This window comes from Ischnura elegans, chromosome X (genome assembly GCF_921293095.1).
Source record: "Ischnura elegans chromosome X, ioIscEleg1.1, whole genome shotgun sequence".
In the NCBI taxonomy this organism is placed as follows: domain Eukaryota; kingdom Metazoa; phylum Arthropoda; class Insecta; order Odonata; family Coenagrionidae; genus Ischnura; species Ischnura elegans.
Window position 1 is genome coordinate 56336269 of NC_060259.1, and position 12450 is coordinate 56348718.

Here is a 12450-nt window from a genome sequence, read left to right on the forward strand (position 1 = left end):
ATTGACAAAATACGTTGATCCTGTCACGTTAAGTATAATTGACGGTTTTTTGTGGTTTGCGTGAACAAAACACGTGTTCAGGTAATGTTTAAAACGTTTTATTAAGTATAACTAGGAATACAGTAAACTTTTTCTGACGTGTTGGTTGCAAGCTCAGACCTGCAGACGCGCCGGGCAGAGGTGACGCGGGCCGGCGCTGCGTGAGTAAGGGACCGGCGTAGTGCACAGATTATTCCCTTCTGCGCTTCTAACTGGCAGAATAACGGTATCTGTGCATCGATCCCCTTCGTAATAAACTGTTATTATGCTAAATACAAAATAAGTGTAAAAAAAACTGAAATTGTATGTTTTCCTGTGGGACAAATAAGTCCCATCCCGCGGTTCTAGGGAAATCGTCGTTTTTCTCGCGAACCAAACGTCGTACAATATTTTCAATACAACCATTCGATAGAGCATAAAAAATGAGTAAACGTCAGTAAATTACAAAGGGATCAAACCACTAGTACATGAATGGCAAACATTTGTAAAGGACGATGGGACAAAAAAGTCCCGTCCGCGGTTCTAGTGTTAAGAGAAATGTAGATTATAGATATGGGAATTCGTTTTTCCCCCGAGCCATAAAGGACTTTAATAAATGGTAGTCGTAATTTTGTTAGAGCATTTCCTTTTTATGTGTAAATAGCTGTTGTCCTAACACCTCCTGCCACCCGCCATTTCGGCGGCTTGCGGGGTAGTAGGTAGATGTAGATGTATCTAAAATTCACTGTATCGTTCGCCTGAAGGAGGGGGTGCATGAATACGTTTGTTGAATCGTATACCCGGTAAAATATTTTGAGTATCAATTAGATAGCTCAAAAGTGACTCTTAATGTTCTTGCCGACTCATCGTAGTATCGGTTAATCATTCGCAGGCGGAAAGTGACACGGACCGACATTATCAATGCTGAATTAATTTAATTATAATTAATAATAAAAATTTACTTTTGACCGGACTGGTAATATTAATCGGAATATAAAACAAGAACATTGTGGTACATCCGCACGTCAATGTGAGAGCAAAAATTGCATGGAGGATTTATAATCCACGTAAACCAGCCAGATATTTGCCTCAGGGAAACTCGGATGATATGGGGGTAGCCTGCAAGCAATGAAATTTAGTTATATCACTTTGTACGCATTTGAAAGCGAAATAATTGAATCAGCTGTATCATTTGCTTGCACTAAACTGAGAGTTAAATTCATTATTGGTCATTGGCATACAAAAAGAAATTCGACTATTTCGAAAAATGGAGGGTCAGTGCCTTCGCGATAAATCTGCTGAGAAGATGCGTGATCTGTTCGGCAGATTTATCGAAAGTGGTGGTCACAAGGGAAAAATTTCTGGGGGGCCCCCTGGTTACGTGATAGACCTGAACCTATCCCGGACCCATTCTTCTCAGGTTTCGTGCGGAGTTGTCTGATCAATTACATTTCCTCCACCCTGCCACTTAAGTGCTGTTTCGACTTTGGTTATCTCGGGGGAAATTTACCTGCCGTGCGCCCAGTGTGTGATATAGCCAATTCGTATTAGCATCTCTTCATTACATTTTTATTATACGTCCTTCTTACTATGCTCCTGAAAATTCTAGTACCTTCCAGGCTCTTCCGAAAATATTTCTTGCCGTTTACTCTGGCTAATCCATGTCATGGTTGATTGCTCCCCTGCAGGGTGGTAACTTCATTGGAATTTTCACGGGGAATGCTACTACTCAGAGACTACACTCGAACGTAAGAGCCCAGGAGAGGAATGATAATAGTGGTGGGAATTCGCTGAGCAGGAAACCTCTATGGGCGGAATAGTAACAGACGTTTGCAAACTGGAACTTCAATGGAGGTCAAGATGTTTGGCAGTGAGAAGCACAAGGCACACGACACTGGTATCCAATACCTTGACTTACCACGGACAGTCGAATGATAGGTCTGATGATCTCCGAAAACACAACCGTCATAATTTTTCCCCCTCCATTTTCCGGTGAGTCTGAGGGTTTAGGTGTGAATATTTTGTAACTAGAGGCAGCGGAGATATTGAGGTTAACTCTCAGAAGCATGTTGGTAACTTATAAATGGGTAAGTGGTCCTCTCTACGACATCGGGAGGTAAACGAGTTTTACGGGTTTAGAATTAAGTCCCTAACCAAAGGGAGATGATTCACTCGCAAAAAATTGAAATGGAAATATAGAAAATTGTTTTGTACGGAATTATTTCCTCGACTAAAATTCGGAAATTCCGTATTTTTGAGGGAAAAATGTTCTATCCATAAATTGACAATATTTTATCAGTCTCTATTATTCTTTAAAGATAATATTGAAGCACAGCGAAATAGCTTTTCTTCGGATCTCCGATAAGCCCCTCGTAAATTACGAGCGGCTAGGGCAGAAATATAACGCAAAAATAATGCTCGCCACATTCATATTTCGTTACTCTAATCAATTTCATTGAGCATTCGGTGGCTTTAGCATGGTAACTTAATGGTGGATTGTATTTTTACTTTCGTTCAGCAATTTCATGGAGCTCTTTAGATGACCTTCTGCTTCCTATGACGGTAATGGATACGTAAGGTGCACAAAGGCCGCTATATACGGCGAATGATTTCATTCGCATGATCGTTCAGCATGATCATGCGCATGATCATTCACCGTGTATGACGGAACAATTCGCGAATGAACCTTCATGCGCATGATCATTCAGTGAAAATTAGAACATTTGCTATTTTGCTCGCATGATCCTGTGAATGATCACATGATCATTCAGCGTGTATAGCGGCCTTAAGATTTTAGTATTGAAAATCCTAATTAGATATCCGTCTGGTCACTTATTTACGCCTATGGTCGCTGCTTGCTGAAAATTTATCTGCCGAGCATGAACATTTATTATATGTTTTATCACCGTGGACATGATTTCTTCCTGCTATCTTCGCAAAGTCTAGAGATCTCCCTACGTGTTCATTCACACCGATGTTTGGAAGGGCGCTTGAGCGAGGCAACTTCTGTTTTGAGGAGCCAGGAGTGCCCAATGGTATGAGATCATCTTGTCTTGGCAGCTGTTCTTGAGAAAATGTAATTTTGTCCTCAACTTCCTCGATGGGCGGACATCCGTTGCCGGAAAATCGTACTTCAGAAAAACAACCCACTTCATAGGAGAGATTTGGGAGTATCAATATCCTGTTCTTAACTTAGTTCCATTTAGCGGTAACCACAAAAGGAGGGACATTTCTCATGTTTTTGGGGACATCCTGAAATCCTTTGAGCTAAAGGAAGTAATGCAAGAAGTTACCGCTGACAAAGCCTCAATAAATACAATTTCATGAAGGAACTCAGCAGGATACCACCAAGTTTTGATTGCATTGATAAACAATTTAGACGCACGGCTCATATAGTAAACCTCGCAGTACAGAATACTTTAGAACGTTGTCTCCGGAATTTACTGAAGACCAGCTTCTACTAATAGGCAGTGATGATAAAGATTTCGAATATGAAGAAGATAATACAAACACAGTTGCTAAATTAGATCTATATTTTAATAAAGTTAATAAGAGAAAGCAGTTGCGAAATAAATTCCGTAGGATTAAATTAGGAAGAAATAATTACGTTACCCAGTCAATCGTTACCTCTCCATTTAATTATCGTTTCATGAAATAGAAAACGTAGAGGAAACACTGGACAATATGCCAGAAAAAATGACGGTGATGAAAAACTGTTGCTTGCCTTTCAAGCCGCTCAGGGAGAGATGTTAAAGCACTACCGCCAGACGAAATGGATTTATTGCACGATATTGATTTTAGATCCCCGTCGTAAATATGTAAAATTTTCCACCGTGGGGAAAAATATTTAGATCCCGAAAGAATAACTATGTTGCGTTATGCGGAAGGCAATGCAGTGAATTCCGAGACAGAGAGGGATTGTAGAAGATTGTGATAAGTATGGAAGAGACAATGGGAAGACATAATCAGCTGAAAATAAATAAAAGTTATAAAATATTATTAACTACCACTGAAAGTAGATCAAGACCAATAGTATCAAGGAAAACAAAAGATTGAAGATGTGAAAGAGTTTTCTTAGTTGGGAAGTCGAGTTACCAACGATGTAAGAAGCATGAACCGGGGGTCTGGACACCCCCCTCTCCCGAAATATAAAAACACAATCATTTTCCTTCATAAAAGAAAACAAAATATTGAAAAATCATGAATTTAAAAAATATTTTTTTTAATACCCATTATTTAGTACCCTGTTTTTCAAAAAATCCCCCCCCCCGGTTGTGGACACCCCCCCTTACAAATTCCTGGCTACGCCACTGACCATATTTCTTTAGCGAAACGACGCATGGGCGTCCACAGCTGAGATATCAAAAGAAGAAGCCTTTTCTGACGAGATGTCAAGATTGGAAGCATTTGAAATGTGGAGCTATTGAAGAATTATTAATATAAAATGGATCCACCGAGTGAAGAAAGCGGAAGTCCTTCGAAGAGTGGGAGAAAATAGAAGCCTTCTGAATACCTTACGGATGATGAAGGAGAAACGTAATCGGCAGCATCAAGAGGCATGATGGCCTGATGAAGACAATCGTGGAAGGACATTGAATGTGAAGAAAGGGAAGGAAAGGCCCATAGTAAGTTACGCCGAAAATATTATAAAGGACGTATAAGAGAATAAATACACAAATATGAAAAGGTTAGCTCACATGATAGCTGAGCAGAGAGCCAATCTCTGGATCAGTGGCGCAGCGAGGGGGGGGTTTTGGGGGATAACCCCCCCCCCCCCCAGAGCTAAGAGAAATTTTTAAGTTTAATCCATTTTACTTATTTGGATCAGTATTACTTATAGAATAGTGTTAGGATTTATCAAATATCCCTCAGAAGGCCGTAAAACTCGCCATTTTGAACCATTATTCTTAAAAAATTTCTGGAGAAGGGCCCACGCAACTCCTGCTTACCCTGGTAGGTATGCACCCGTAAGTATTAGTTACCATAAACCCCCCTAGCCTTAATTTCTAGCTGCGCCCCTGCTCTGGATCGTTGACTTTCGACAATGAATTTTACAGTCTCACGTATAAGTGTGCCTTTGGCATCGGAAGGTTTCAACATACCCTCAAAATCCACAAACACTTTATCTAATCTTCGTTAAATAATAGTAAAACTATTACTGTCATCGAGGTAAATATTTTCACATGGCAAAGTAAAATCGTGGCAGCGCAAAAAGTCTGTGGTTCCATTTCCGGTCCAGGGGAATTTTTTCCCATCGAAATAAAAACTAATTTCACCGCCGTCCACGCGGAAGGTTATAAGTGCATCAAAATTCCCAGTGATGATTCGCCATTCAAACATATCACAATGCCCAGCGTAGCTTTGAGATTTAACCCTCCGTCAGTCGCGTCGCATTAAGGAACGATATTTGCCGCGCGGCGTCTCACGGACACCATTTTGGAATGTTTCAACAAAATGCATGAAAGTAGAAATGACTGTTTTAAATACAATAAATATTTTTTTGAATACTTAATCTCATGAATGGATGACAAATTCATGCATAATAATTATTGACACATTCGTATTGATAAAAGTTTGAATACCACTTATTATGACGTTTCTCACAGTTTTTCTTTCATCGAAATTATGTCAACATGTTTGATTTGGACAGTAAATGCAAACATATTTTTCACAGTTTCACAGTACAGATTTTGCTAATAAGCTAACAAATAATTTTGACTACAAGGGGAACTATGGATTTTGGAGACCTTTTATATTCATGGCGCGTTCAGTTGAACTTGAACGAAAATATCTTCCATTATATTGGAAAGTTATCATTCGATGCAACCATAAAATTGTTCTATGTATGTTTACGGCCAATGTTATGCACCTACATCAATGTGATAAGCCACCATAAACGTATGTAGCAAGGAGAAAACGATGTATTATACGCCAAAGTTCACACAAATTATGTGAGAACCATAGTAAATTCTTTGAAATAATAGTTTTCAACAGGTCATTAACCCATTATAACCCAATGTCACTTCTAAGCAACATCAAAAATGCACATATTATATGCTCTGTTTAGGAAATATCTAAACTACGCATTATTTTGTGTAGTTAATTGTATTGAAGAAATATCCAGCTTCCACGATAATTATGATAGATTGAAAAATTTTCAAGTTTTCATAATGAAAAATCTTGAAATTTGAATTCTCCCAAAAGTAGCTCTGGGTTAGAAAGGGTTGATTGATAACAGTAACAAAATTCGCAGACATAAGACGCATATCCAAAATTTAATGCTTTCAATGGTTGTTAGTTTAAAGTATAAACGCATTTAAAAACTTTGCGATGAATATCACAAATATTAGCATGAAGCGTATTGTAACTCAAGTTGTCGCGTGGCGTCTACCAGACTCTAAAAGCAACAAAATATCACCATTATTCCCATAAATGTAACAAAACATAGAATCATATCGGTGACTATTTAAGAATCATAAAATAATGAGATACAAGGAATATACGTTTCCTAACTATGAAAACACGATATGGGCAAACAAAATAAAATTGCCTGGCGTCTGGCAGACGACATGCAAACAACGGAGGGTTAAATATACCGAAATTCTTAGCGAGAATTCGCAATTTTTTTATTTTTTTATACATATAACCAGCCAAGACTGGCAGAGTTTTACTTACCGCCGACAGTGTTCCTGGATCAAGGATGTTATCAGCGACAACAATGACGCTTTCATATCTGATTTCGTCTCGGAAGTACTTCTCCACCCATTTGGCATCACCCCGCACCTCTGAGTCCTTCGCCATGAATAACTCAACATCGCTCAATTCCTCTCGCCAAAACAATATACCAGACCCGGCGGCAGCGCATACCAGCATGGAGACAGCAAGGGTGATCCCTGGGTTCCTTCCAACCATTTGACCAAGCCTGAGGACAAAACAAATAGAAGATAACAGCATTAACAAAAATATATTCCACAGTTTTCGTGTAAAAAAAACATATATCCGTGCATTTTTTTCAATGTTTTTAAATAGCTCAACCTTTACCGCACATCTAAAATGTGTACGGACGGCCTGAATCATACGATCACTTATTATGTCCCTCATCGAGCTAGCGATAGTTTTCCATCTGTGTGTCAGGGCAAAATTTTCGCTTTCGGTGACCTTAGAAATAATAGGCTATTATTAAATCACTCGTTTGATCCCGCCATTTTTCCCATAGTCTTCACGCTAAGTTTCTCTGCAAATAATGTTTACCCCGCAATATATACTAATTGGCTCGATGATAGCGCAAGTGATGGTTGTTCGGGAACCAAAAGACTGATTGCTAGACCCATCCTTTTCTGAAACACAGGGTGACCCCTTCCTTTCCTTTTTCCATTGATTTTTCGTCACTTTCCGCATTTACAAAATTCATTCAGTTAAAAGCAAAGCGTGGCTCTTCAATTCCTGTTTCAGTCATGCCTTCTGGTCGGCTTAAAAACGGTGCCAGCAATGGTTTCAACGACGGAAAAAGGAACGTGCTTGGTGATGGAAAAAATTAACCTTTGCTCTTGAAAATTCTGTTTGGTTAAATTTTGCGTTACTTCACTTTCGCGATGCATTTGCTAGTTTGGCTACCGTAAGCCGAAATCTCGCGAACATACCATCAGTGGGCCAGGGCAAAATTTTAGCTTTCGGTGACCTTAGAAATGATAGGCTATTATTAAATCACTCGTTTGATCATCCCCGCCATTTCTTCCATAATTTTCACACTAAGTTTCTCAGCAAATAATGGTTACCTCGCAATATATAATAATTGGCTCGATGATAGTGCTGTGAACGAAAAACAGGACAGATAAGTGGAAGCGGGATGGAGACTCCCTGCAATTCCAGACAGGGGCGGATCCAGGATTTCTTTCTAGGGGGGGCACAAGCAAGGCCGTATCCAGGATTTTTTTCTGGGGGGGCACAAGGATACCTCGTAATACAAAACGAGCGCAATGATAATGGGGCCGTATTAAAAATCTTGCATATTTTTAAGGGTCTGGGGGGGGGGGGGGCACGTGCCTCCGTGCCCCCCCCCTAGATCCGCCTATGATTCCAGAGATTAAATCATAGGACCGTCTTTGAGTGATCATTTGAGTCTTCATTGGAGCTATGCACGGGAAATTAGGCTGCGGTGCAGGACTTAATGCAAATAATAATACGCTGCTGAAATAGCTTTGAAACTTATTTTCCTTCCATCGGACATGGCCTCATGTGAAAGTAAATATTTTGTATCGCATGATAAAAGCACGGTTGTTCTTTAATTAAACATCGAATATTTCTACTATCTAATGTGCCAGAATAGCATTTTAATTTTACTTCAAGCTGATATTTTTTACGAAATCAATTCAGAACCTCAGGACCCACGATCTTAATCTATTCAATTGTCGTTTCGGTCTGTGAATATTGATATTTCAACTCAACGAAAGATTTTTGTTTATTTCTACCGGAAATTGATGTGCGGAGTGATGGGGGGTAAAATTGGTAAGTGGGAGACGGCAGGGCCGCGCATGTAGTGGAGGTGATGTGGACGACAGTTATTAAAATGATGCTCCTCGATGGGGGAGAGTAGAGAGAATTGCCGGTTGAGGTGGATGGGATTCGATTGGGCACGTGTGACTTTCCCAGGAGATGAAGCGTGATTTTCTGCCAATGATTCCTTTCAGATCTGGGAGTTGGACGCGATTTATTCCTTTTTCAAATCTTTAATACTTCGGATTTTGGTGACAGAAGTATTCTAGAGAAGTCATTATGAGTGGCAAAATGTTTATTTTTTTATTTAGAAAACTCCGGAGTAAAATCAATATTTCAAGGAATCGGGCGACAAAGCTTGAATCTCACCCCTGTAATTCATGCCAGTAATAAATAATTTCATCAGAAATATTAAATGCGCATCTACGTTTCCGCTGTTTGTTATTAGATGGCTCTAGCAGTGACTGCAGCGCCATTTTGACTTTACGGAAAAGTTAGGAACCAAGCTTAGATAGTTGGTAAACAAACCGCTTCACGACAATGGTGAGTTAATGTTGGCGTCAAATCCTTATTGTGGCGTGAAATGTCCGAGGTGTTGCCAAGTAACCGTCATTTGGGGGAAGAGTTGATTTTCTTTCTGAAAGAAATATTCTAAAGAAGTCGTTATGAGTGGCAACCTGTTTTTTTTTATATAGAAAACTCTAGAGTAAGATCAATATTTCAAGGAATCAGGCGACAAATCTTGAATCTCATCCCTGTAATTCATGTCAGTAATGAATAGTTTCATCAGAAATATTAGGTGCGCAAGTTCCCGCTGTTTGTTATTAGATGGCTCTAGCAGTGATTGCAGCGCCATTTCCACTTTACGGAAACGTTATTAACCAAGCTTAGACAGTTGGTAAACAAACGGCTTCACGACAATGGTGAGTTTATGTTGGCGTCAAATCGTTATTGTGGCGTGAAAATGTCCCAGTTATTGCCAAGTAACCGTCATTTGGGGGAGGAGTTGATTTTCTTCTTTAATTCGAATAAAATGGCAGTCGAAGCGCATCGAATACTCCAAAAAGTTTTCGGAACAACTGCTACAAGTCAAACAACGTGCCGTGATTCGTTCCGTCGCTTCCAAGACGGTCATTTCAACGTTGATAATATGAATTGCACGAACGCGAGAATATTACACCGCGGGTGAATGGGAGTAATATGAGAATAATGGGAGAAACTTCCACTGAGAAAAATATCATTCACCTTGCCGGAGATTCGATCACGGAACCCCCATATATTCTGATCGAGTTCTTTAGCCAATTGAGCTATCAAGGCGTCATTCTCGTCTGTGCAAAAATTTTCCCTCTGTGGACGCCTCGTTTGCTTCACCGGAGAATAACTCGACCGGAAATCGACCGGGTTCGAGTCCCGGTTAAGGACAATGATTTTTTCTCCGTGGAATTTACGCACAATTTGTGTATTGCGGATAACGCCGTGTAGTTATCACCGTGGCTAATCCAGGTACACTTAAATTATATTAGGAGAAATTGTTATGGGATACTTTGTGGGATAAAAGGGGCTAAAGACTTTCACCAAAGTGGCAGCACTCAGCTTTAACCTCGATCCCCTTCTGTGAGGAGTTTTTCAAAGGCTGTAAATGTGATCACATGAAGACGGAAGTGCAGCAGTGGCATGATGGCCATGACTTGGCAGCAAGCCAATAAATAATTGATACCCGTGAAAGCCTGGGCATAGTCGCCGAGTACGCCATTGTGAAAGAAATTGTCTGATGTACAATACCCCCTCGCAACTATTAGCACCAGTTGAGAGGATGTCCATTTTGACGGACTTCTCTCTTAACTGCCTAAAGGAGCCGCCTAAAGGTCTGTGAATCTCGAATTCAGTCAGAATCCATGGTGAATAGAGAACAGCACATTTTCATCAAATCGGCTAAGTAAATAAACATGTTAAACTAGTTTTCGATGAATTTCTAATTCACATAGTATTCCGTATACATCAATAACACCCAATATTTAAATTAAAATTTAATAATTTCATATTTACATCAATTAATTTACAAACACGTAATAACAAAATGACGACTCCTAACATCAGTCTCGCCCTAATATTAAACAATATTTAAAAAGCACGCTGTTTCCAAAAGTAGTATAAAAGGCACGAAAAAGGAAAAAATAGCCATTCATCATTTGGAGAATAAAGCACCAGGGTTGATTAGGTTTATTTTGAATGAGTATAGAAGAGCCTGATAGATGATTAAGGACTGGAATGCAATAATAATATTTAAAATAAAATCAGCACCCATGTTTTATTCCCCAAGTGATCCGAAGCTTATTTTTTTATTTCCAGTGCATTTCATGCTGTTTTTGAAAAAAGCGTCTTTTTTTTCTCATTTTATTTATTTTTACTTATGACTTACCGTGAAATATAAAGAGTTAAAGTTTGAAAAAACAATGGGAACGTTTTGCGCTTGAATTCGTTTCCCATAACTTTCAATGCTGAGATGTCTAGAAAAACTAACGCCATCCATTGAGATTTTTCAAAACTATTTTTCCAAATATAAATTCAGTTAATTTATTTGAGCACAATGGAACACAATTTCATTTATCTGATTACTATATAGTATATCGTTCTGCAAAATTTGAAGCCAATCCGACCGTGGGAAGTGGGTTAAAAATGGTATGGTATGGTATTTGGAGGAGGCGACCGACAGCTGAGGTCATTTGCGCCATGAGGGAAGGGTGTGAAAGGAAGGGTGGAGAGAAACCCGGCGTCGGCGTTAGCCTGCTCTTAACGAAAGGCGCCAAGGGGACTACGGCTTAACGTCCCATCCGACGGACGGAGTGTTGTGCTTGAAATGTCCTCCACACAATATTCAAGCAGGGATCGGGCAGTCTGAAAATTCTCTGCCACTGCCGGGCTTTGAACCCGAGCCCGCCGGGTGGGAAGCCAACACTCTAGCCACCACACCAACCCGATCCCCTGGGTTAAAAATCAATTGGAAGATTCCATTGATGAAACAGACGAATCGAGCTATGGAAAAAAATCGTAAGGTGAAAACACTGCCATATGTATGATTCCACTCATTCCCGGCGAGCTATCTTCGTGAAGTCTTCTGACTCTGGCGGCCTAGTAATTAATTAATGAACAGTCAACTTTTCCATTAGCGACTCGCGTTTTCGGGTTTCATCGCCTAACATCGACAGATTTAATGCGAGACAAAGCCAACCCGTGGAGACCCCGAAAATACTTCGATAATACTTAGGCTCATAAGATTAATACGATCATAATAATATGTATTATTTCCATTGCTAAGCAACAGCCAACAAAGCTAACGCCCAGAATATAACCTGAAGATAACCAACGTATGCGGTCACTTGTATAGAGGGAAGCTTAGCCTGTACGCAGTCAGAAAGCAGGAGCAAACGCGAAGACAGGTCACTAGCCTCCTTTTACAATTTGGCAACAGAGCCCAAGAATCCCATAGCGAAAGATCAACTACGGGCGGCAGCAACCTTAACGACTCATCACCACAGCCAGCTGAGGATAAAATACAAACTTACTCCCACGATACAACCTTCTTCACCCACACGGGAAACCTTGGCCTCCCCCTGGCTACGGCGTCAATCAAGCCATCTCTACGTCATAGCCTTCCCCTACAAACTCCACCCTCCCCTCCAGATCCCATTATACCCCCCACCCACACCTCTTCCCCTCCCGTGGCTCACACCGATATGGGTTCGCCCTCTCCTCCTCAAGAATCCTTCCACCTTCTAAAATAGAAAAAAAGTTCTCGGGAAAGGGTCAAGAGCAAGCATTGCCATCCCCTTGTGCCGCCCGTTATCAAGAAGAACCCTGAATCCTTTTCTTCCGCCACGTTCATCTTCGTCTTAGCGTTGACAGGAGACCTAACTTGATGAAGTGCGGCAGGGGGTCTTG

General features: G+C 40.3%; 1 protein-coding gene across 1 annotated transcript in view; it reads right to left on the reverse strand.

Annotated features, from left to right (window-relative positions):
• The window catches only part of LOC124170821 (patched domain-containing protein 3-like), a 296489-nt gene that overhangs the window by 149232 nt on the left and 134807 nt on the right, over positions 1-12450 (reverse strand). Inside the window, exon 2 of the mRNA XM_046549796.1 lies at positions 6694-6940. Coding sequence (XP_046405752.1) covers positions 6694-6940 — 247 coding nt within the window. The remainder of the gene's footprint in view (positions 1-6693; positions 6941-12450) is intronic.